At 37.6% G+C, this 25,267-nt stretch overlaps 11 protein-coding genes and 2 non-coding genes across 13 annotated transcripts; 5 read left to right on the top strand and 8 right to left on the bottom strand.

Annotated features, from left to right (window-relative positions):
- Positions 1 to 2: 2 nt before the first annotated feature.
- Positions 3 to 1,505, bottom strand: JIP5 (Jip5p; the record flags this gene model as incomplete). Its single annotated transcript, XM_056226417.1, has 1 exon — positions 3 to 1,505. The coding sequence occupies one exon, from the start codon at positions 1,503 to 1,505 to the stop codon at positions 3 to 5; it is 1,503 nt and encodes a 500-aa protein (XP_056080138.1).
- A 141-nt stretch (positions 1,506 to 1,646) lies between these two features.
- NUT2 (mediator complex subunit NUT2) lies at positions 1,647 to 2,120 on the bottom strand (the record flags this gene model as incomplete). The annotated part of the gene is made up of 1 exon (XM_056226416.1): positions 1,647 to 2,120. The coding sequence occupies one exon, from the start codon at positions 2,118 to 2,120 to the stop codon at positions 1,647 to 1,649; it is 474 nt and encodes a 157-aa protein (XP_056080137.1).
- A 437-nt stretch (positions 2,121 to 2,557) lies between these two features.
- On the top strand, positions 2,558 to 3,343 carry MET16 (phosphoadenylyl-sulfate reductase (thioredoxin); the record flags this gene model as incomplete). Its single annotated transcript, XM_056226415.1, has 1 exon — positions 2,558 to 3,343. The coding sequence occupies one exon, from the start codon at positions 2,558 to 2,560 to the stop codon at positions 3,341 to 3,343; it is 786 nt and encodes a 261-aa protein (XP_056080136.1).
- A 234-nt stretch (positions 3,344 to 3,577) lies between these two features.
- MRP2 (mitochondrial 37S ribosomal protein uS14m) lies at positions 3,578 to 3,925 on the top strand (the record flags this gene model as incomplete). Its single annotated transcript, XM_056226414.1, has 1 exon — positions 3,578 to 3,925. The coding sequence occupies one exon, from the start codon at positions 3,578 to 3,580 to the stop codon at positions 3,923 to 3,925; it is 348 nt and encodes a 115-aa protein (XP_056080135.1).
- A 275-nt stretch (positions 3,926 to 4,200) lies between these two features.
- RHO1 (Rho family GTPase RHO1) lies at positions 4,201 to 4,830 on the bottom strand (the record flags this gene model as incomplete). The annotated part of the gene is made up of 1 exon (XM_056226413.1): positions 4,201 to 4,830. The coding sequence occupies one exon, from the start codon at positions 4,828 to 4,830 to the stop codon at positions 4,201 to 4,203; it is 630 nt and encodes a 209-aa protein (XP_056080134.1).
- A 434-nt stretch (positions 4,831 to 5,264) lies between these two features.
- Positions 5,265 to 9,494, bottom strand: MMS1 (Mms1p; the record flags this gene model as incomplete). The annotated part of the gene is made up of 1 exon (XM_056226412.1): positions 5,265 to 9,494. The coding sequence occupies one exon, from the start codon at positions 9,492 to 9,494 to the stop codon at positions 5,265 to 5,267; it is 4,230 nt and encodes a 1,409-aa protein (XP_056080133.1).
- Positions 9,495 to 10,248: 754 nt separating this feature from the next.
- TIF3 (Tif3p) lies at positions 10,249 to 11,568 on the top strand (the record flags this gene model as incomplete). The annotated part of the gene is made up of 1 exon (XM_056226411.1): positions 10,249 to 11,568. One exon carries the CDS (start codon positions 10,249 to 10,251, stop codon positions 11,566 to 11,568), a length of 1,320 nt encoding a protein of 439 aa, XP_056080132.1.
- Positions 11,569 to 11,917: 349 nt separating this feature from the next.
- Positions 11,918 to 13,507, top strand: ORC4 (origin recognition complex subunit 4; the record flags this gene model as incomplete). Its single annotated transcript, XM_056226410.1, has 1 exon — positions 11,918 to 13,507. The coding sequence occupies one exon, from the start codon at positions 11,918 to 11,920 to the stop codon at positions 13,505 to 13,507; it is 1,590 nt and encodes a 529-aa protein (XP_056080131.1).
- Positions 13,508 to 13,799: 292 nt separating this feature from the next.
- On the top strand, positions 13,800 to 15,773 carry SGV1 (cyclin-dependent serine/threonine protein kinase SGV1; the record flags this gene model as incomplete). Its single annotated transcript, XM_056226409.1, has 1 exon — positions 13,800 to 15,773. One exon carries the CDS (start codon positions 13,800 to 13,802, stop codon positions 15,771 to 15,773), a length of 1,974 nt encoding a protein of 657 aa, XP_056080130.1.
- Positions 15,774 to 16,266: 493 nt separating this feature from the next.
- GPH1 (glycogen phosphorylase) lies at positions 16,267 to 18,975 on the bottom strand (the record flags this gene model as incomplete). Its single annotated transcript, XM_056226407.1, has 1 exon — positions 16,267 to 18,975. The coding sequence occupies one exon, from the start codon at positions 18,973 to 18,975 to the stop codon at positions 16,267 to 16,269; it is 2,709 nt and encodes a 902-aa protein (XP_056080129.1).
- An 843-nt stretch (positions 18,976 to 19,818) lies between these two features.
- On the bottom strand, positions 19,819 to 19,889 carry Smki_16.trna17G. The gene has a single exon. It is a non-coding gene; the product is annotated as a tRNA-Gly (tRNA).
- Positions 19,890 to 21,339: 1,450 nt separating this feature from the next.
- Positions 21,340 to 23,502, bottom strand: KRE6 (beta-glucan synthesis-associated protein KRE6; the record flags this gene model as incomplete). The annotated part of the gene is made up of 1 exon (XM_056226406.1): positions 21,340 to 23,502. One exon carries the CDS (start codon positions 23,500 to 23,502, stop codon positions 21,340 to 21,342), a length of 2,163 nt encoding a protein of 720 aa, XP_056080128.1.
- Positions 23,503 to 24,118: 616 nt separating this feature from the next.
- On the bottom strand, positions 24,119 to 24,191 carry Smki_16.trna16A. Its single transcript has one exon. It is a non-coding gene; the product is annotated as a tRNA-Ala (tRNA).
- Between the last annotated feature and the right edge of the window lie 1,076 nt (positions 24,192 to 25,267).

The raw sequence follows: 25,267 nt of genomic DNA, 5'->3' as shown, positions 1-25,267 counted from the left end.
ATCTATAAATCATCAAACTTCTTGATACCATGCTCGTACAGGTCCCTTTTTTTGTTGTTCTCCTTCGTTATCTTTCTTTTTTTGGTACTTTTTTGGTCGGTGTCGTTATTTTCCGGCAAATCTTCTCCACTAAGATCTTTATCCAATTCATTCAATAGCTCTTCCTTCGATAACCCGACAAGTGTCGCTTCACAATCATCAGAACTGTTGTTATCGCTATTTCCTTCATCAGAGCGGGCGAAAGAGTCATCCCCATCAGACTCCAACAATTCGTGTTCCTCTGCATGATCACATGATAGTTCCCATATCTTGATATTCTCTAAGCCACCAGAAACAACACGGTACTCAAAATCTAAATCTATAAAATTGACTTCATCCAATTCATTGTGGTTTCTCACTTCAACAACTTTGCCCAGTTTAGCATTTACTTTATAAATATTACCATTGGAACAACCACACCATATACAATTGTCATCTTGTAACGTAGGAACAATGCAATCGATACTTTCATCTTTGCTTATTTTTATACGGCTCATTTGATCTTCCAAGTCGTTCTTATTTGGCTTCCAAACAGTGACAATACCCTCGCCCATCCCACATAAAAGGGTATCTGCAACTTCCGGGTCAACGAAACAACCGCAAAGAACCTCGTCCTCCTGATCATCACTTACCAAAATTTTACCATCTTCGTTTTCAGCTGTGTTTGGCTTGGCATTTTTGTCACGAACATCAAAATACGCTAATGTCGTCTGACCAAGAGAAATGAATTTATATGCAGATCTCTTATCAAAGTGGAGAATATCATTGATCGAGTCACCAAAATGTATAGATCGAATAGAGTTTGTTAAAGCCAAGCTTTCCGAGTTTATCACATGTATATCACCAGATTCGTCACCTATTAATACAAATGGATGAGTTTGAGAAATGCATAATTTGGTGAACTTATCATTTTTTTTCTTTTCAGAATTAAAAAGCGAACTCAAGTTTACTTTTTTGACAACTTTACCGGTCATGGTATTAGCCTTTTTCAAGATATTATCGGAACCAACAGAAAATATACTGTCACCTTTAGCGTCAAAGCACATGGCACGGACACTACCTTTATGTCTTTTAGTTTTCCAGAGCGTTTCCACGCCCAAGTCTTCGTTATTATCAGTTTGCTCTTGCTCATGTTTTTCTTCAGCATCAACCAATTTCAAAGCACCAGTTTCTACGTCCACGTCTAATCTAGTCCAGGGGCAAATACCGCCTTTTATTTTGGAATTGTTCCGTGAATCCTTGCCTGTGATCGCAATATCAAGTTTACGCCTGCGATTCAAACGTGACTGTAACTTAGTGGGGTCATAACGATGGCACACAATATGGCCGGTGCCAAAACCGGTTATTATGATGGGTAGTTCAGGATGTAAAATTGACTGAAAAATGGGAGCCTTAAAGGATAGTAATTCTAGAATAGGAGATTTTGTCGAATCAACGACTTCTAAATTCTTTTTACTCTTGGCCATATTTGTTAACGTTCAGGTTATTCACTACTTCTCAGATGTTTCGTTTTTAGCCACTGCAATGCCATGACTTTTCTATGTTAAAATTTTTATCAAGCGATTTTCTTTTTTCAGCGAGCAAGAAAAATTCAAAAGAAAATACTATCAATTAGTTTTATAAAAATCGCCAGTAGGAGATGTCCTATTAATGATATCTTCAACTGGTTCTTTTAACTCTGGAAATTCGTCCACAATCTTATCAGCAAGCGAATCTCTTAACTGCTTCAATCCAAGCATCTTGCCCCTCTGGTATTGGTTTGATCTCCTTATAGCTTCGACAAACTCTCTTGTGTAAATATCAGGATTTCTACCATCCTCAATGTACTGAACAACTTCTAAGGGAATATCTACCTTGGACAAGCTAGATTTGGGATCGTTACTTCTCACATTTAGCTTGTACAGCCGGTCCACGTTTCTTTGCAAGTTGGTGATCATTCCCTTGGTAGCTTCCGGAGTACCAGGAAAATCATATATGGAGACACCCAATTCAACAAAGGACTCGATAATGGAAGCCACTTGCTCTTGGGTGGTGGCCAATTCTTGTTGCAGTTGCTCGTTGCTATTCCCGTTGTTGTTCATCTCGATCGATTATTCTTCTATGTATCTTTGCCTTTTTTTCAAGAATTAGTTGTGAGTAGTTAGAAGCATAAAGTTCTTGTTCTTAATGCGCGTTGACAAAAGAACCAGGATAAACAGAGAGGTGTGAATAAGGATAAAATTATTCTTGTATGATTTGGATATTTTTTTCGTTATCATTCAAACGCAATTCATTAGCTTTACATATCTTAACGGTTTACCATACTTCTTTTTAACTCTGTTGTTATTGTCTTTATTTTACCACCATTTCACGTGGTTAGTATAAGAAAAGCCACAGAATGAGCAGTGGCTATGACTCAGCAAATCTTGACAAAGTAAAAGTCAGAAAGATAATATACTAATATAAAAAAGTAAACTGAGCAATATTAAAGCTTTTCGATGATTCAGAGCTAAGGCTGACAAAAGTGGTGCCGCATAAAATGAAGGCCTATCATTTGAATAACAACATTGTTGTCACCCAAGAGCAGTTGGATCATTGGAATGAACAATTAGCTAAGTTGGAAACGCCACAGGAGATTATTGTGTGGTCTCTTATTACTTTCCCTCACCTTTTCCAAACTACTGCATTCGGCCTAACGGGTTTGGTTACAATTGATATGCTGTCGAAACTATCTGGGAAGTATTACATGCCGGAATTATTATTTATAGACACTTTACACCATTTCCCGCAGACGTTGACGCTAAAGGAAAAGGTCGAGAAAACGTATTACCAGCCTAAAAATCAAACCATTCATGTCTATAAGCCGGATGGATGTGGGTCAGAAGCAGCATTTGCTTCTAAATACGGTGATTTCTTATGGGAGAAAGATGATGATAAGTATGACTATCTGGCCAAAGTGGAGCCTGCACATCGTGCCTACAAAGAACTACTTGTAAGCGCTGTTTTTACAGGCAGAAGGAAATCACAAGGTTCTGCTCGTTCTCAGTTGTCAATTATTGAAATAGACGAGCTTAACGGAATTTTGAAAATAAACCCATTGATCAACTGGACATTCGAGCAAGTTAAACAGTATATAGATGTAAACAATGTACCATACAATGAACTTTTGGATCTTGGGTACAGATCCATTGGTGATTACCATTCCACACAACCTGTTAAAGAAGGTGAAGACGAAAGAGCGGGGAGGTGGAAGGGTAAGACAAAGACTGAGTGTGGAATTCACGAAGCCAGTCGATTCGCACAATTCTTGAAGCAAGATGCATAGATAGAGCACGGTATATATCCATATGTATGTGGCTAATTATTTATTTTCTTAATATTACCAATAGGAACTTTCCTAACTCATCATCTCATCATGTGGGCGGGAGGAAAACTCGCGCTGTTTAAAAAAAGAGTTAAAACAAAGATATAGTACAATCAAGAACTAGTTTATGATTAAGATATTAGACAAAAAAATCGGAACAAAAGACAGAAAAAAAATAAGTGTACATATCCATCGATGGGTAACTTCAGATTCCCCATAAAGACTAAATTGCCCCCTGGGTTCATCAATGCTCGTATACTTAGGGACAACTTCAAAAGACAACAATTCAAAGAGAATGAAATCCTTGTTAAATCATTAAAATTTATCGCTAGAAATTTGAATCTTCCAGCAAAATTGAGACTAGAAGCCCAGTTGAAGCTTAACACGCTGCCCAACTACATGAGATCCACGCAAATCAAGAATAGGTGTGTAGACTCTGGTCACGCAAGGTTTGTTCTAAGTGATTTCAGATTGTGTAGATATCAGTTTAGAGAGAATGCCCTGAAGGGTAATTTGCCAGGTGTTAAGAAGGGTATTTGGTAGTGTTCTTCTTTTATCGCATACATACACATATATATATACTTGTAAATACATTTTTTATTTTCAATTCTTGTTTAGTGTATAATAGTACTTATTAAACAGTACATTTATAAATATGTAGAGAAAATTAAGATTATACACATACTGGGAGAAAACAGGTAGCTATAGGCGGAGCTAAAATAAAAGAGGGCATACGTACATACAATGAGGGAAAAGGAATGAAGGGGGTGAAAAAGGGCAGCAAGAGCTACTAAATTATCAACGGAGGTCGAAATATTTTATAACAAAACACACTTCTTCTTCTTCTTTTCAGTAGTATTTTTCTTGGCTTTACCATTTGTCTTGGACTTACCCATCAATGAGGCTCTAGTGGCAGCCTCGAATACTTCTCTGACACCGTAACCGGTCTTTGCTGAACATTCGTAGTATCCGGTTGCACCAATTTGGTCTGCTACAGATTGACCCTCCTGTGATGTAACGGGTTGTTGACCTTCTTGTCTTAGTTGCTCAATGGTTTGTGGATCATTTCTCAAATCCACTTTACAACCGACAAGGATAATTGGCACACCTTGACAGAAATGTAGTACTTCAGCAATCCATTTTTCTTGTACATTTTCTAAGGAGTCTGGAAGGTCGATAGAGAAACAAATTAATACGACATTCGAATCAGGGTATGATAATGGTCTCAATCTATCATAATCCTCTTGACCAGCGGTATCCCATAGCGCTAACTCTACGCGACGACCGTCAACTTCGACATCTGCCACATAGTTTTCAAAAACGGTTGGTACGTAAACTTCTGGAAATTGACCCTTGGAGAATACGATCAATAAACATGTCTTACCACAGGCACCATCACCAACGATTACCAGCTTTCTTCTGATACTGTTACCGACTTGTTGTGACATCTTTTGTTAAAATATTTAGAGTTCTATGGTTTTCTATTAGGTGCAAACAATAAACCTCTAAAAGTGATTCTTTTGTTTTATTATTTAAATCCTTTCGAGTTTGTAACTTTGAGTTTGAGTTGTTACAAAAGTGTTGTTGCAATATACTCAGAAGAATGATGGCTCTACGAAATAATATCAAAGACAAATTCCTGCTGCTGAAATATATAAGTTAAGGATAAGGAACTATTTGTATCGACTGCGAAATGTGCAGTACCCAATACAAATCAAACAAAATTGTATCATCTGTTTATTTTTTTTTTCTGAGGCAAAGCAAATTGGAAACAACAAGAATTCTTGTATCTTTTTTTAGCCCCTTGTCACGCCGCACGACGCGTAACATATTGATCGAAAATCACGATCATAATAATGACAATAATACTTGGGTGGGGATTTTATACTGTGTTCTTAGTATCGTCGCTAAGGTTCCATAACCCGACCTCACAGATGAGATCAGGTTTGATTATTGACCTTTTTGAGTTTAAATAGCCTGAATTCCATCTTGGCTGGTAATAGTCTTCGTAAGGTAGTCTATCCTTGCCGAATTTGTGAATAGTTTGATCCGCCATTAACACATATAAAGTCTGCGCTAATGGATCGTAAGTAATATCTTGGACCGGTTTATCTAGTGCTACGGCGTTGTAAGGAGAGAGTCTTTTTGTTCTCATTGCAGTGCTTCCTAGTATAGAGCTTATATCCTCAAAATAACGGGATGATACATGATCCTCATAGACAATTGTGGTGGCTCTTCTTAGTGGTGGTTTCGGTGCGGCAGAATGATTGCGCCAAAAGAGCAATAAATTTTTGCGCCGTCTTAGCGCCATCTCTACTTCATTATTGTCTGGTTCTGTGTCATCATATAAACGATTTGTGTGCTTGTCTCCATGCAGAGTATCATACAAAGCCATCGTGCCAAATTGAAATCCTTCAGGAAAGTCAACCTCAAATATGTCATCAACTCTTCCGTTCCCGTATTCATCTGGCAAGCTACCTGTTTCGTTGTTGAGTCCAATCTTGATAGTGGGCAAAGAATAGAAAATTAGTCGGGAGTCTAAATCATTTCTATTGCCGCAATGTGCTGCAACAACAAAACAATATTCATTTAAAGGTATTATTTTCTGAACTTTAGAATCAGGATATATCTCTAAAGGGTATACTCTTGCTGGTTCGTTGGATGTCAATGAGAAATCCTTGATTAGATAAAGTTTTTGACCTAGATTTGTGGTAGCGATGATATTGTCGCCTACTACTGTGAATGTCTTGACTGTACTCCAACTGCTAAATGTAAATCTGTTCTCTAAAGTAATACGTAGATTACCCTTGGATTTTCCCTCACTCATATGATTGCAATTTTTTGTCACTTTCAACTTGCTGAAGGACATTTCATTATCAGTGCCCAAAACTTTATAGTCTAGAACAAATATTTCACCTTTAGAAGTAACAACCAAATGATTCAGGAGCCTTGAATTCTCTAGTTCGTACGAGTCTATTATTTCATTCGTGATTTTGTTTTTGGCAGCAGTTAATAAAACTAATTTAAGTGAGCTAGTGAAAGAAATCAATAGTATTGTTTTCTTTTCTAAAGGATTATCATCAATTGCTACTGGTATTTCCTTTATTTCTAGGATTTCTTCGGAATTATCTTTGAGAAATCGAGAATCTAAACACACTGCCTTACCATCTGATAACCTAATGCACTCCCATTCCCGCAGGTCCTGATTCAATACCAGCATTCGGTTTATTTTGTCCAAATACAAGAACTTCTTATTCTTGCTTCTTGTGGACTTTAATAGGAAGTTTCCATTATTTGAGGTCAGATATGATAGTTCAAGAATTCTTAGGCCATCAGAATAGAGAACGAATAATCGGTTGTTATCAGCATCTGGGTAGACTTCAATAATCGAATTGAAATTTCCCAAGTGTGGCAGTTTCAGCTTATAAAAATCCAATTCTTTACTTCGGGAAATCGGGGCTAAATCAATAATAAATATTTCAAACGCACTGAATGCCAAGCATTGGTTCTCACTAAAACTTCTAAGTTCAATGTCTTTGCCATGAAAATTAACTCTGCTGGTACATCTGGAACCTTTTTCTAAACGGTTCTTTTCAAAGGTATATGCTTCAAAAAATGATTCATAATCGAGAGCACAGAGATAAGAACCATTAATCAACACCTGGTGGGCATTCAAATTATATTCATTGGAAAAGTCCAGTGAATCATTAATCCAACTAGAAAAGGGTGTACGAATGATTCGACCTGAAAAAAATATCCAAATTTCATACTCAATAGGATCTTTTTTAAACTCTTTTATTTCAAACTTTACATTTGTCATGGCACCCAACTGTTTGAAAAACATGTTCATTCTTTCGCCACTGGTTAAGAGTGAAGTAGAAAAGTTAGATTCATCGATTTTATCCACGTTTTCAATGAAGGAAATATTTCCAAGCTTGGTGTTCCATACTATCAGAATGCCGTTATTGCATGTGGCATACTCGAATTCCCAACCAGGAGAAATCTCAAAAAAACTTCTATCACTGTCAATGGGATCAATGTAAATCTTATTTCTAGTTACTTGAATCAAGTTCTTCTTCGTGAAATCTAAAAGAATAGTTTCGTTTTCAGTATTACATAACAAATCTTCTATATTAATTAATCCTTGGACGGAGTCATCATTGTTGATAGTTGTTGTCATGGTTAAATCTAGTAGAAAAATTCTATTATTAGAAGCGGCATCAGTCGCAAAGATTAGTGAACTTTCTGTTTTCGAATGTTTTATTCCGAGTCTATGCAAAAGGGTGAGATTAAGATCTTTACATTTCCAAATTTTCAGATCTTTAAAAATTTGAAACTGTTTTAAGTGAACAATTTGATGAGTCTTCCTTAGTTTATAGTCAATGCAAGGTTGAGTGATTGCATTCGATGAGGTAAGCCAAATTTGGGAATTCTTTGTATCATTAATATTAGAGCCCGTATGTGTATTATAAACTTTAGAAGATGTGAATGCTAAAATTTGAGAGTTTTCCTCTGTGGAACTATCGACTGTGTGCTTGAATATAATATTTTTCAATGGCTTAACAACATCCCTTGTGTCTAAACATTTCAAATCTTCTAAAGTCAATGTTAATTCCAACGTTCTACTAAAACTTATAACTATTAGCGCATAACTCGACGACTTATGGTTTAGGTTTATTGCATTTGAAGGTAGTGACGAAATAGATTTTAATCCCTTAAACCTTGTTAGCTCATATAATTTCAAATTTCCATTTATTATTGTCGATCGTTCAGTTACACAGAAGCAAATATTGCCTGTTGAGGATGATATTATGGTACAATATTGATATTTTCCAAACGTATGTGAATCCAGTTCCTGTAACTTTGCTAGTAATAGAGGAGCTGAGAAGAATGACTTGATTCCTTTTAAAGCTTTTAGTTGGAATGAGCGAAATTCAGTTTCTCCAGACATGATTTGGTTAGCAGAGACTAGAGAGAATCTTAACGGCGTTTCGACTAGACAGGCATTTAGTCCAATGGGAACAATCATATTCGTTTTCTCTCCATCAAACACAGTCAATTGATAAACCTCTTTTTTCTTTATTTCATTACTATTCCATTCTATCACAAAATAGACAATCCTGTCATACCTTACCGCTGTTATAAAAATAATGAAATACGGATCCAAATCTGAATAAATTGTTGGGAAAAAAGAACCGTTCATTATAAGAGAATCAGTCAATGTTAAATTGTTCACTAACTGAAAAGTGAACGGTAAATGGAACTCAAAAAATTTGCAAAGACCTAGTTCCTTATGTATAAGAACAAACTGCTTCTCGTTCTGGTGTTTGATTATATTCCACTGACCTTTTTGCCCCAGATTCCAATATTGTAGGAGATATGTCTCTTCACCATCATTTAGCGGTAAGAGAGCTAATAAATGCCCGCTTATTTGAGTGAGCAAGAGCAAACTTGCCACTTTGTTGGGTTTGATGGCTACGCTATCGGCTATGCCATATCGTATGTAGGTTGTTGATGTGCTACCTGTTTCAAAGATGCCATTGTTGGATACTATTAAGCTAGATTGTCTTTGTTGGATTTCCTCTAATGATCTTAACTCAATTCTGGGTTCTTGGGTGTCATCACTGTCATCGCACATTCTCGTTTCATCTAATGCTTCTATATCTGAATCATCTAAAGTCTCAGGGTTTTTATCAACGTCAAAGAAACCACTAATTAGGGCGTTATACTTCTGAGGGAAATTGTTTGACAAATTTGCACGTTCTTGCAAAATGTATTTTAACACCGGTTTAGAGTCTATTGGACTAGTTATAGGATAGCAAACTTGAGGTATTCGACCAATGTTTGAATCGTGGTATCTAAGCATCATCATTGATGGTTCTAGCTTTGATTCTCTACATGGCCTTGCCCAAGTATCGGGGTCACCCACGCTTTGATAAAACAGCTCAGGATCGTTCCAGTCTCGTGTGATATCGGAATCGATCAGTAAATTGGGCGAAACTCGGAATGATCTATTATTTAACCAATCTTGTAATTCGAGCTTGCCAAAATCCGACGGACGACGCACATAATGCTCATACCTGTCTAAACCATGAGTTTGCAAACCCAGCATACCTAGTTAATGCCTTATGTCTGATGTCTTATGTCTTGTAATTATCCCCACAAGTTAGATATGCAACGCAAAACCACCTCCTTCGTCCAATTTAGTGCAGAGTCCATCTCTTGCGAATGGCTAATTGTTGAAGTCCTTATAAAAGAGCCTTAATTTTCCAAATGAAAGCGGGTAACGTTTAATATATCTATTTTGCGCAAACGTATACTATTAACTTTTCCTTCTGCCACCAACAATTAGCTATCTGATACCAGGTTAAGCACACCCGCTTGAACTCAACTGTAAACTATCTCTTTCGTCATGACTATGATGAAACCAATTTTTTTTGTCTTTTCTCTTGCCTTTCTTAAATCCATCATTGATTGCAGTTTTCAATACCTTGATCTTCCTTTATCATGTGCACACTCTTGAGCCCTATATTTATAAAAAATTTTAAACTCAAATTATGGCGTAAATAACAGAGTTTTGATATTCTTGTTGCTTTTTATATATCGTAACTGCGTTAGCCGCCCAACTTCTTTTTTTGTCCTATTTTGGCTTTGTTTAGCATCAGATCACGCCCCACGGAATGAAAATTTTTTTGCGAAAATCAGCATCGCTAAAGAAAAGTAGAGATAGAAGCAGAAGAGACAGATGTAATTACAGAGTACCAGAAGAGTGACATATCAATAAGCGGGATTATTATCAAACTCGAATTTATATCAGCTTTCATCTGTCTTTAGGAAATCATTACCGCAAAAAGAAAAGACCCATCATGGCTCCACCAAAGAAAACCGTTAAAAAGATGGACCTTACGTCATTCTTAAATGATGACACTTTTGGTTCATCTTGGGCTGAAGAAGATGTTGATTTGAATAAGATTACAATTCCTATTGAAACTGCTAACGCAAATACCATTCCATTGTCCGAATTAGCACATGCTAAAAACAACAGTAACAACATGCGTTCAGGCGGCTTCGGTGGCAGTTTCGGTGGCAGTGGTGGTAGATCCAGATTAGACCCTGCTTTGGGAGGCGGTTCCTCTGAGAGAAGAGAGGAATACCCTGTTCCGGATGCTCCACCATATAGGGCTGTCATAAACAACATTCCATGGGATATTACCCCAGAGGGGGTTCAAGCTTGGGTCGAGGATGGTTTAGTCAAGCCTGAAGCTGTTGAGGAGGTTATTTTGCCAAAGAATCTAAGAGATCCAACAAGATTAAAGGGTAATGCCTTTGTTACTTTGAAAGAAAGAACGGATTTGGTTGCAGTTTTAAAATTCAATGGCACCAAGTTGAATGAAAGAACCGTTTATGTTTCTGTTGCCGCCCCAAGAAGAATGGGTGGTGCAGATGTTGATTGGAGTAGTGCTAGAGGTTCCAATTTCCAAGGTGATGGAAGAGAAGATGCGCCAGATCTAGATTGGGGTGCTGCTAGAGGGTCTAACTTCAGAGGTCCAAGAAGAGAAAGAGAAGAAGTTGATATTGACTGGACTGCTGCAAGAGGTTCTAATTTCCAAAACTCCTCTAGACCACCTAGAAGAGAAAGAGAAGAACCAGACATTGATTGGACTGCCGCTAGAGGCTCTAACTTTCAGAATTCTTCCAGACCACCAAGAAGAGAAAGGGAAGAACCAGATATTGATTGGAGCGCTGCTAGAGGTTCTAATTTCCAAAATTCCTCAAGACCACCAAGAAGAGAGAGAGAAGAGCCAGACATTGATTGGAGTGCTGCTAGAGGCTCTAATTTCCAAAACACTTCGAGGCCACCAAGAAGGGAAAGAGAAAGAGAAGAACCTGCTTTGGATTGGGGTGCTGCAAGGGGCGCTCAATTTGGTAAGCCTCAACAGGCCAAAAATTCTTTCAAGGATAGATCTACATCGAATAAAAAGACTGCCGAAGAACAACCAAAGATTCAGAAGTCTGTTTATGATGTGTTACGTACTGAAGATGATGATGAAGATGAAGATGCTGAAAAACAAAGTGGGGATGCAAAAGAAAACAATGCTGATGTCACAATCGGGAAACTACAGGAAAAAGCCGCTCAATTGACTGTTGAGGATGGCGACGATTGGGAAGTTGTTGGTAAGAAATAGAGCGTTGTATGATGATAAAATGTACATTTGTATTTACTATTTGCTTTTTTTCTTTCTTCTTTATCTTCTTTCCTTTTTTTCAGGTATTTTTAACTCTACTATATAATAAGAAAACTAAACCATATATTTTGTAATACGCTTCATACATATATCCACATGTGTTTTTGAATTTATCGTTTTTCTATGCGAGATACGTTTTTGAAAGTTCCCTGTTACATTTTCCTCAAAAAAGTTCAGCTTTGGAAAACATTAACAATGGCAAAAAAAGATGATCAAACAATACCATTAAGAAATGTGTTGAAATCCAAATATAAACTTAAAAGTGCCAACAGTATCCAAAAAAAGGAACATGACCATAAACGAAGTTAAGATGTCTCAGCCAGTTAATCTTATCCCAATAAAGAGACCTGGAAGTGAAGAAGGTGAAGACGCATCATCGATACCAAAAAAACGTACAATCGATGATGGAAAGCGGAATGACAGCGATCCTGACTTTAGTTTACTTCAAAGAAGGTTATTACAACAATTAAATGGTACACTTCCCACAGACGAGAAGATGATTTTTACGTATTTACAAGATTGTCAACAAGAGATTGATAGAATCATTAAACAGTCTGTCATTCAAAAAGAGAGTCATTCAGTAATCCTCGTGGGACCCAGGCAAAGTTATAAAACATACTTACTAGATTATGAACTGTCCTTATTACAGCAATCCTACAGTGAGCAGTTCATAACTATCAGATTGAATGGGTTTGTCCATTCGGAACAAACAGCCATTAATGGCATAGCCACTCAATTGGAACAGCAATTGCAAAAAATTCATCGAAAGGACGCCAAAATTGATGATACCTCTTTGGAAACTATAAGCAGTGGTTCCCTGACAGAAGTATTTGAGAAAATTCTTTTACTCTTAGATTCCACTACAAAAGCAAAAACTGAAGATAATGGAGATGCTGATAGAGGTGGTACAACGAAGATAACAGTGGTTTTTATATTCGATGAAATTGATACTTTTGCTGGTCCAGTAAGGCAGACTCTATTATACAACCTTTTTGATATGGTAGAACATGCTCGGGTACCTGTTTGTATTTTTGGCTGCACCACGAAATTGAATATCTTGGAATACTTAGAAAAAAGAGTAAAGAGCAGATTCTCCCAAAGAGTGATTCACATGCCGCAAATGCAAACCTTGGACGATATGGTTGATGCCGTTAGAAATTTACTAATAATTCACTCGAAAGTATCCCTTCATGTTACACAGTGGAATGACTCGGTGGAAGAGGAATTATCCAACCCTCGATCAAACTTGAATAAACATATTAAGATGAATTTTGAAACTTTCCGGGCATTACCTGCATTTAAAAATAGCATAATTCCATTGATAGCGACATCCAAAAACTTTACTTCACTTTGTAGTGCCATTAAGTCATGTTCTTTTCTTGACTTATACAATAAAAACCAATTATCCAACAATTTAACGGGGAGACTGCAGTCACTATCCGACTTGGAACTAGCTATTTTGATCTCAGCCGCTAGGGTTGCCTTAAGAGCAAAGGACGGATCCTTTAATTTTAATTTGGCTTACGCAGAATATGAAAAGATGATCAAAGCTATCAACTCTAGAATTCCCACAGTGGCACCCACCACAAATATAGAAACAGGGCAAAGTACTTTTTCCATTGACAATACAATTAAGCTATGGATGAAAAAAGACGTCAAAAACGTTTGGGAAACTTTGGTACAGTTAGATTTCTTTACTGAGAAATCTGCTGTTGGTTTAAGAGACAATGCAACAGCAGCATTTTACGCTAGTAATTATCAATTTCAAGGCACCATGATTCCGTTTGACTTACGAAGTTACCAGATGCAAATCATTCTCCAGGAATTGAGAAGAATTATTCCGAGATCTAATATGTATTACTCCTGGACGCAATTATGAGTCTTGTGATCAATTTAATGACATTTATTGGCCGTATTGATTCTAATATTTTACGATCCTACTTTCCACCTTTAAATAACGCTAAAGATGGAGCAAAGGGTATCGCACCAAACGGTACACACCCATACATCATACACTTTGTAAATCTGAAAAATTATATGATATATTAAACAGAGTATTGGCGAATGAACAAATTAACAAATATAAAAGGAAAAGATTAAAACACAGGGAAAGTAGTGATATTTTATTTGCAGTGCATTCGTGTTGAAACAAAAGGTAACAGCAAAGTAATATGAATGATAGCGGTCCTACTTCAGTTCCTCCAAAAACAGAGTTTAATAAATATAAAATTGGCAAAGTCAAAAGTACACCAGCTATTCAGCGAGATGCAAAGACCAATTTAACCTACATTAAGCTAAGAAAGAGAAGCAGCGAGAAAGTTTACGGCTGTACTGTTTTCCAAAATCATTACCGTGAAGATGAAAAATTGGGTCAAGGTACATTTGGTGAGGTTTATAAGGGAATTCATTTAGAGACTCAACGGCAAGTGGCAATGAAGAAAATTATAGTTGGCGTAGAAAAAGATCTGTTTCCAATAACAGCACAAAGAGAAATTACCATTTTAAAGCGTTTGAATCACAAAAACATCATTAAACTAATTGAAATGGTTTATGATCATTCACCAGATATTATAAATGCAGCATCCACTAACTTGCATAAGTCATTTTACATGATCCTGCCCTACATGGTCGCGGATCTATCTGGTGTTTTGCATAATCCAAGAATTAACTTAGAAACATGTGATATCAAAAACATGATGCTACAAATATTAGAAGGCTTAAATTATATTCATTGTGCAAAATTCATGCATAGGGATATAAAGACAGCAAATATTTTGATTGACCATAATGGTGTTTTAAAACTTGCTGATTTTGGTTTAGCAAGATTATATTATGGTTGTCCTCCAAATCTAAAGTATCCTGGTGGCGCTGGTTCTGGTGCCAAATATACATCAGTAGTGGTAACAAGATGGTATAGAGCTCCAGAATTGGTTCTTGGTGATAAACATTATACTACAGCTGTTGATATATGGGGTGTCGGATGTGTTTTCGCAGAATTTTTTGAGAAGAAACCTATCTTACAAGGCAAAACAGATATTGATCAAGGACATGTCATCTTTAAACTACTAGGGACACCGACAGAAGATGACTGGGCTATGGCTAGGTATCTGCCAGGTGCTGAATTAACAGGAACTAATTACAAACCAACGTTAAAGGAAAGATTCTGCAAGTATTTGACCGAAGCAGGTCTAGACTTCTTAGGGCAGTTATTAGCGTTAGATCCCTACAAGAGATTGACCACTATGTCCGCTAAACTCCATCCTTGGTTCAGAGAAGACCCTTTGCCATCAGAAAAAATAACATTGCCAACTGAGGAAAGTCACGAAGCTGATATCAAGAGATACAAAGAGGAAATGCATCAAACATTATCACAAAGAGTACCTACAGCGCCAAGAGGCCATACAATTGAAAAGAGTGAATCACCAATTTCGAAAAACCGTGGGCCAATTCCGAAAGGACCCAAGAAAGATGAGGGCTTTTTTTTGGCACCATCAAGGGATATAGTAGCCAAGCCACCTCCTCCAAAAATGAGAGATCAGCATCAAAATTCCAGACAGCATCATGCTAACAATGGATATTCTAAAGTTGCAATTTCACCACCAGCTGCTCCTACAGGTGTTAACAGATACAGCGCCAACAATGGTTCCAGAAATAATCGTTTTAACAGCAGTACTATGGCACCAAATAATAACAGAAATCCAGTAAATCGATTTCATCCTGAGACAAACATCAACACCAAATATACCAAAGTGCCGTTGCCACTGGGACCACAATCAAGATACCAGGGTAACTCGGCTGATTCTAGATACAAAGGCTCGCCCAATGACTCTAGATACCGTAACCCTAGGTATTTTAACAAGCCCGAAACTAATTTCAATAAGCCACTACCGAAATATAGTCGCCAAGAACCCAATGTACCAATTAACAGGAACTTCAATCCTTCCAACGGGTCCCGCGATGCTATTTTCGATCATCACCAAGAATCTAGGCCACCCCCTCCACAGTTTCCAGTGTCATCCTCACAGGGTCAACATCAACTTACGAATAAACCAATAGAGAAAAAAAACGGAAGCTTTATGGATGAGAGAGTGAAACCAGATGAGCCCAAGGAGTTTGATAATAGTGATATAGCAGATCTGTATTAGATTATACTATTCTCTCTATCTGTTTGGTCTCGTGACTAACTAAATTGGAGGTTGTATATTCATCACTATGTAATCAATCACGTTCTGTTACAGTCTCGCTTTTCTCAAGGAATATGTTAAATTGGAGGCTACTGTTAAGATTCTGACTCATTGTATCGTACGAAAACTATACTCAAGTAGTGATCAAGATGAGTGCTGTATTTCGATCATTAGGCAAATCCATGCCAACGCTTTCACTGTACGGTAATACCAAACTTTGCATCTGTATCTAAGATATTCAATGTCACAAAAGATGATTTTCCTCGGATTTTTAATAGGAAGAAAACCAAACTTTCCTGTAATATCATATATATATATCATTTAGTAAAGTGCTAAAAAACCAATAACCATTATCTTACGGTGTTTTATATAAGAAGGAGTTGAAAAGAAAAATAACCGCTAATCCTAAAAAAATAAGAAGAAAGATGGCGGAAAGTAAAGTAAATTGTTTTCATTAAGTCACTGGTTCAACGTTCCAGATTGTATCAGAGTATTCTTCGATACAACGGTCACTGCTGAAGAAACCGACGTTAGCAACACTTAATACACTCTTCTTCAGCCATTCTGATCTTTGATTGTGGAATTCCTGATCCACCAATTCATGGGTGGCCAGGTAGGACTCAAAGTCGTCGCTAACCAAGTAATAATCACCGTGATATTTGATACTGTCAACTAGTGGTTTGAATTCATTTGGATTCTCCGGAGAAAATTGCCCACTTTCAATGCAGGATAATACTGATTCCAAACTTGATGGTAAATCTTGTGGGTGGTATTGATGGTTATATCTCAAGTCTTCAACATTTTCACTTAAGTTACCAAATAAAAAGACATTGTCTTCACCTATTTCCCTTGTGATTTCTACATTGGCACCGTCAACGGTACCAATAATCAAACCACCGTTCATAACAAACTTCATATTGGAAGTACCAGACGCTTCCGTACCAGCGGTTGAAATATGTTCACTCAAGTCACTTGCTGGAATAATTATTTCAGCTTTGGAGACATTGTAATCAGCGATGAAGACCACTTTCAATAGATGCTCAATTGATTCGTCATTATTAACAATGTCAGCAACAGAGTTGACCAACTTGATGATTAGTTTAGCCATGTAGTATCCGGGAGCACTCTTACCGCCAAAAATTGAAACCTTGCGTGGATATTTTTCGGCGACTTCTTCGATAGAAGCACCGTTCTTTAACATATTTTTCATTGCCAGGTAACGGTAGATAATACCAAAGACGTTTAACTGTTGACGCTTATACTCATGAATACGTTTAACCTGCATGTCAAACAAAGTATCGTCCAAATACTCTCTCTTAATGACGTCTACCCCATCATTTTCCTTTTTGATTAAGTCAACTAATTTGATCTTGTTATTAAGCTTGACCTGGTTCCATTTTTTCAAGAACTCTTTATCTTCAACGAATTTTGCCAATTGAGTCAATTTGGTCATGTCCAGCAAATACTCCTCTGTCGGATCATTAAGAGTTTCGCTAATTAGTTTAGCCAAAGAAGGGTTGGCCTGCTTCAACCATCTTCTTGGTGTGATACCGTTAGTGACATTGACAAATTTTGATGGGCCATAAAATTTGACAAAGTCTTTGAAAATAGTGGTCTTGATCAGTTCAGAGTGCAGCTCGGCAACACCGTTGACTTTATGGGAACCAACAATAGCCAAAAAGGCCATTCTAATTTGTCTTTCTGGAGAGTTTTCTTCGATAATGGATATACGAGACAAGAGGTCCACATCCTTTGGGAATTTTTTCGCAACATCTTGTAAGAAGAACCAGTTAATATCGTAAATGATTTCTAAATGTCTAGGTAACAAATGGCCGAATAGACCAACGGGCCATTTCTCCAGGGCCTCTTGCATAACAGTGTGGTTGGTGTACGCAAAGGTCTTGGTAACAATGTCCCAAGCCTCGTGCCAGTCTAGTTTTTCCAAGTCGACCAAAACTCTCTGCAACTCAACGACGGCTAAGGTTGGATGAGTATCATTCAACTGGATGGCCACTTGTTCAGGAAACTCGGACCATGGTCTCTTTGATTTTTTGAATCTCCTTAAGATATCGTGCAAAGACGCAGCACACCAGAAGTATTGTTGCTTTAACCTCAGCTCTTTTCCCTGCGCAAAATTATCGTTTGGATACAACACAGCAGTTATGGATTCTGCACGTTGTTGTTGGGCTACAGAGTTCTTATAATCACCATTGTTGAATTTTGCAAAATCGAATTCAGTGGTTGGTCTTGCCTGCCACAGTCTTAGATTATTTACGTTGGAAGTCTTGAAACCTGGAACAGGGAAATCATACGCAACAGCAAGGACTCTTTCTCCACCAATCCATTGCGATGCGCTTAGCGTCGTTTTGCCGCCCTCTGGTCTATCGACATAACCATAAAAGGTGACTGGAATCTGCACTTCGTTACGTTCAATTTCCCATGGATTACCAGAGTTTAACCAGTAATCAGGAGTTTCCACTTGATAACCGTCGATAATCTTTTGAGCAAAGATACCATACTCGTAACGTAAACCGTAACCCCAGGCAGGGATGCCTTCTGTGGCCATTGAGTCGACGAAGCAAGCTGCGAGTCGACCTAGACCACCATTACCTAAACCTGCATCTGGTTCTTGGTCCAGGATATCTTCTAACTTGAACCCTAAATCGTCCAAGGCTCCCTTGATCATTTCTCTTGGTTCTTTCTCGGATGCGGCGGGATCTTCTGGGTCATCGATTTTCATGTTGATTAGGGCATTGTCCAAAGCTCTCCCCATCAAAAACTCTAAGGACAAATAGTAAACTCTCTTTGGATCTCTTGTAGTGAACTTTTGCTGAGTTTTGTTCCAGTCGATAACCAAATTGTCACGAATACTCATTGAAGCAGCCTCATAAGCAGCCATGTCGTCACAATTATAAAGCGAACGTGCTAACGTAGTTTCCACGTGGTCAATGAACCTATCTTGGAAATCTTCAGCCTTGTTAAATTTTCTGACTTGATGCTTGTTCCATAATGCCCTTGATTTTAAAGGGATCATCGTGTCAATTGACTTGATTTCCTGTGGAAGAAACCCTGTAAGTCTCCTGGTAAGTCTTGGGATTTGATGTGGAGAGGTAGGTTCATCGGTTATCATATCATTGGTGGTACTGGTGCTAGCTGGCGGCATTGTTTGAAAAGAAATTAAATTAACAGCTTCTTTGCTGGTATCGTTGTAGAGAAAAATAGATAAAGATCTGTTTCTTTTTTTGACTTTTTAGTAAACGTTATCTCCTCAGTTTAGATTACAACAGCAAGCAGAAGAACTTATTATATACTTATTACGTACGTAAACCAACCCAGGATAATAAGAATAAAAGGCACTGAGAGACTGACCTCACAGCAAATGAACATTACACTCCTTTTATACATACAATTCTATTCATCGCTGCTCATTCCTTATCTCTGTATCGTGCACATAGAGGTATTAAACTCCCCTGAATCTTTTCCTAACGAAGTTTGTCCACCCCTTACTTGTTTCCTCGAGAGTCTGTAAAAAGTAAAAATACAATAACGGTAATTAGGACGGCGTTCCTTGTAAACTCAGAATTCTATCTGGAATATTGAAACTGCAGCATCTCGCAGAACCTCCTCTTCCGTTGAGCGTCGTCTTTTCCCCTCGTCCCCCACAGTGGTACTAGGCGATGGCGCTGCCCCACAGCGGGAAGGCCCTTCAAGGGGTAGCGGGCTTTTTTCCTCTGTAGGAAATGTCATGAAAAAGCACCGGGGTATATATTATTGTCTATCAGGAGAAGGAATCGTATACAAATATCCACGCGGTAGTTATCTTGGTTAGTTGCCTTTATTAGTCAAGGGATTATTGCAGGCTAGCAGGATATTCCCGATCAGGATGATGATCCTGCGGGCTTTCTATAGCTACCAATTGGGTTCTTTCGTTGAAGGGACCGTAATGGGCGCCATGCCATGCTGCATATATCTTGGTGAACGATGTGGAATGTAAAAAAGAATAAACTGCGCAAGCCCGGAATCGAACCGGGGGCCCAACGATGGCAACGTTGGATTTTACCACTAAACCACTTGCGCTTATTAATTATGATGGGGAGACTGTTTAGTCATTAATTGAGTGGTCTACGTCTGTTAATCCTCGGTGTTGGAATAAAAATCGACTATCGTCCATCAGCTGGTAGTCGTACTACTAGTGTATTATCGTATACAGTGTTTGTTGTAATATAAATCAACTATCATCTACTAACTAGTAGTCATATTACTAGTATATTATCATATACGGTGTTAGAAGATGACGCAAATGATGAGATATAGTCATCTAAACTAGTGGAAGCTGAAACGCAAGGATTGATAATGTAATAGGATCAATGAATAAGAACATATAAAACGATGATAATAATGTTTATAGAATTGTGTAGAATTGCAGATTCCCTTTTATGGATTCCTAAATCCCTGAGGAGAACTTCTAGTATATCTACATACTTAATATTATTGCCTTATAAAAAATGGAATCCCAAAAATTACATCAAACTCCACTATTATCTCAGTGTTAGATGATGACATAAATTAGTGGAAGCTGAAACGCAACGATTGATGATGTAATAGGATATTGAATGAGAGCATGTAAAATTAGAATAGAAGTATTTACCGAATTATGTAGAATTACGAGTTCCATTCTTGGATTCCTGTATCCCTGAGGAGAACTTCTAGTATATTCTATATATCTAATGATATTGCCTTGATAAACACTGGAATCTTAACAAATATCTCAAAGTCACCAATTCTCAAGATGAACCAACCTTATAACGAAACGAACAGAGTAAGCGAAATAAGGTAAAGCACTGCCTCCCTAAACTGGGCTAGTTAAACGTATAAATACCTGAACAATTAGTATAGATCAGAGACTCCGCGCTTCCACCGTCTAGTATAAATTATATAATATATTGAGTCAAGTTACATTGCGTGAATCAAGTTGATAATTCGTTTTGAAAACAAGTTACTTCCATGAGATCCTGTATATTAGGATTAACAAGACGCCCTGGTGTTACTAGGGCCGGTACAGAAGGATGTTCTAAAGGTGATCTTCATTATACTGCTTTCGCAATTCTTTCCGAAATATGAAAACTACACTCATCACTGCCGTGATCATAAAACACAGCCCAGTAGAGAGGAGAGAAGAAAAAACGTAAACATTCCCTCATATTATGAATGGTGTCTGCTCAATAAATTGTAGTAATTAGTTTTTACGACAAAAGTGTATACCTACATATAATTACTTTTAAGTAAAGTTCTCTCTCATAAAGAAATAAAAAAAAGACATGGAGAGGTAGCGTTATTGGTAAACCTCCGCCCTACCTTTGTATACCTATATACCTATAATTCCCTATTATGACCGAATCTGAATAATCAGTCCTCTATATTATATTTCTTCCTGGAAGAAAAATGTATGCATTGTAAAATAACCTTTATAGCCATGGTAACAAACTGTTTAAAGAATGGCTTGTGAAATTAACATCAGAATATCTTCTTAAGAGGCCAATTTGAATTTAGAGCTAGTACATTTACCAGTTAGAATATTTTTAGGGAACGTGTAACCAGCATCTTCCCAGGTAGTTAAATTTGCATTCATGAATGCATTTAAATGCGATTGAATATAGTCATATGTTGGATAATCGCTTGGATCGCATGTCACGGATACAGCGTTACTTGGTTGATATAGTCTCACATAGTCAATCGACATGACCACTGGGAAGAAAATATATTGCCAATCAATATAGGCCCAATTATTGGAGATACCTAAGTTTAGAATAATCGACATTGGTTCTTTGCTAATTCTTCTCCAATCAATATTACCATTAGGATGTAAGGCCTTGGCATGAATTGTGTAGGTTGGAGTATCACCAACAAACCAACGAATATAGCCGTCGTCGTTATCATTCAAATACTCTATAGCGTATTTTTGATAATAACCACTGTCTTCACCAAACTCACACCAGGTTGCATTCAAAGTGGAAACAGCAGACACGGCTTGTTGAAATGGACCGCCAGCATATGAGTTCATTGTCGTCGTTGTGAAATTGTAGATTTCGATAAAATCATAATCAGGCATGTACCAGATATCAAAAGGTGCAATTTGTAAAGATTGAGAGGCAACACCTACACCAAGTTTGGTGTCAGTTTCACCTTCCAGAACATCGATTTCAGGAGCTCCTCTACCAACACCCTGATTTGGATGATCTTCACCATCACAAGTACAAACACTTAGCTTTTGACCCGGTAAGTAAGAAATACCATCCGGGGAACTTTGATTGGGCGTTATACCAGCATCACATGATTCATACGAATATGGCCACACACCTTGAGTACTGGCTAAATAACCGGGTCTCCCTAAATTACCCATTGTCCAAAGACCGGGCCATAACCCTGAAACACGGCCATAATTGGGTAAGTTGGCAGAAATTTCCAAGGCACCCTGTGTGAAACAAAGTTTATTCCAACTTTGCAGCATACCTGATCTGTAATATAAACCGTGATTTTTGAAAGCATCCATTCTTAATCTCAAGGTACCATTTGCAGTAATGGAAGCATCTGGGCTATACCATTCTAAATCCTTAGTAGCATCATAGTGAACATCAGGAGCCGTCCAATATTGATCGTCACCTTCATAAAATGTCCTCCCTTCTGCATTGAACTCATCAGAAAATACCAATTGCCATTTAGAGCCATCCATAGCTTCTCTTGTCTTTGCAGTATCAGGCGTGTCTGGATCCACCAGAGATGTTCTAATGGCGGATAGTCGAGGGTATTGGTATTGAGTTAAATACGTAACTTCTTCAGTAGCACTTTTGTGATTAATAGCACCCGTAAAGGTTAACGCTGGTAAAACGATAAAAATAAAGATGCCTGCCATGAACAAAAACAACACACCAGCCAACCCACTAGCAGACCTTTTGTCCATATACTTGAAGTCATCTATAAATCTCCTTCTATCCAGTCTTGCTTCTTCCTCAGGGTCAGGATTGTGCAGGTAATCATCATCTTCCTTTTCATCTATCATAAGTGGGAAAGATGAGGCAGGATACCCACCAAATGGAGAAAAATCCTGTTCTCCCAAAAATGGGTTAGAAGAAAATGATGCAGACGATTCATTTCCAGGAGATGATGATGGTGAGCGACCGTGATGGTTTAGTTGAGTCATAGAAGTGACTCGGGAACCCACCAAAGGATATCTATCAAATTCCGGAGGAGAGAGAATGTCATTCTTCGATAAATTAGAGGTCAAGGAAGGAGATGAGGCTATGGCTCTATGTGGTGGTTGAAGAAATGAGTTATCGTTAGCTGTACTCACCACTCTACTGTTGTTTTTTGAATAGTAACCTTTGTAATCAGATATACCATTATTTTGACTTATGTCCAAACGAGAATTGTCATGAAGTAGAGAAGAGTCACTTCCCCGTGGCTGATAATGAACAGAAGAAGAAAGAGACTCTCCATCACGTTCATTGGATTCTTCGTCACTCCCCATAAAAGGGTTTGAAAGATCAGCATTATTGTTGCTATTGTTCTCGTTCTCTTGTCCAAAAGATGGAGATGGAGAAAGAGAAGAGCGATCACCATCGCCGTCTGGGCCATCCGTACCCAGGTTTGTACTACTAAAGTTGTGCGTCTCTGTCAGGTTTCTTAAAGGCATTAGGACAAAGGAGTGAGAAATACACCTACTCTGTGGGATTCAAATGATTAAACGAGAGGAAATGTTGTGCAAATATTAACTTGCCTTGGTAGATATTCTAACAACAGATTTATGAACAAAGAAATAACGAATACTAATAGAAAGGACAAATCAATAACAAAAACCGGCTTTCTTGAGCACTTGTTGTGAATCGAAACCTTGGGCTGAAAAGAGAAAAAAAGAGGAAAAACGTTTCGGATTCTTAAGTGTTTCTGGAAATCAAAAATATTTTAACGGTTGTTGTTTCTCGACCGTTGCTAGTTGAATTTTATTTGAAGCTGTTATACTCTGTGTTTCACCAAAAAATAGCGTAAACATTTCATTTGATCAGGATTATGAAAAAAAAGAAAAAAGTCTAAATGCTGTATGTGATCTAAAAGTCTAGAATTTGCCGCATCAGGATCAAACTTTGGCGTTTTGCGGACAAAATTCCCTTTAGGTCGCGTCATCATTTGCGGGTGGAGAAGAAAAAGAAAAGAGGGGAATGAGGATCACTAAGCCACAAAAAGATTAGGTAACTTAATACGATAGTAATATAAATAGCAGACACAGGGGGAAGAAAATATTAAAAATAAACTGGACGAGTCCGGAATCGAACCGGAGACCTCTCCCATGCTAAGGGAGCGCGCTACCGACTACGCCACACGCCCATTTTTTTGTTGAAAATGTTGTATCTTAAGATGAGATACGTCAGTATGACAATACATCATTCTAAACGTTCATAAAACACATATGAAACAATCTTATAACGAAACGAACAGATTGAACAACATAAGGTAAAACTCTGCTTTTCCGAGCTGAACTAATCAAATGTATAAATACCTGAACAATTAGTTAGATCCGAGATTCCGCGCTTCCACTATTTAGTATAAACCATATCTTATATAATATATAGGATAAGTAACATCCCGTGAATTAAGTTGATAAGTCGTTTTGACAATAAGTTACTTCCCTAAGATAGTATATTAGGATTGTCAAGACATCCCGGTATTACTCGAGCCCGTAATACAACAGAAAATCTTCAAAAAGAGGACACTCCTACAGTATCATATAGTATTCCTTTTTCAGCAATGGAATCCCAACAATCATCTCAAAAGTCACCAATTTCCCAAGCCGTACTTCGAAACAAATCTTCTTTTTACAGTGAATGTGGCTTATTACTCTTCATACAGTCAATTTTGTAAATGCATGAAGTAATCAGACACAATACATCATTTGTGTTTCAGAATGTAGAATGGTAAGTAACTACGTAATGATGTGGGCGCAGTAAAGTCAAATATCTAGTAGTTGAAAGACCAACTGGACATTTACATATATAAGGATATGAATCGTTAAACTGAAACTATAGTAAACGGTCTCATCATTATTATGTTGGTTATGTTTGATATGTCCAATCGAAGTGTGTTTTGTATACCTCTCTTATATAGTATAAGAAGATCTGCTTTTATTCTTACTTAATACTACAACTTAACTACTAACTATCAACAAAAACAAGAGAATATATAAGCATATTATTGTGTAGAACTATCGACCTAGCTACTAATTATCAACAGGGACCTTGCGTGTTTCGGTCAGAGCTGGGAGACTATTTCTCTTTGTTGTTCTGGTGTAAACATTCTTAAAGCTAGTTCGAAAACGCGCTGCTAGCAGTGCGCTAATTTTTTAGACTTTAAGCGACCCATGATCAGGCACACCGGGAATTTTCGAAATGCATGCTACTTTTATT

This window comes from Saccharomyces mikatae (genome assembly GCF_947241705.1).
Source record: "Saccharomyces mikatae IFO 1815 strain IFO1815 genome assembly, chromosome: 16".
NCBI lineage: Eukaryota > Fungi > Ascomycota > Saccharomycetes > Saccharomycetales > Saccharomycetaceae > Saccharomyces > Saccharomyces mikatae.
Note: the sequence above shows the minus strand (reverse complement) of the source record. Positions and strands in the feature narration are given on the sequence as shown.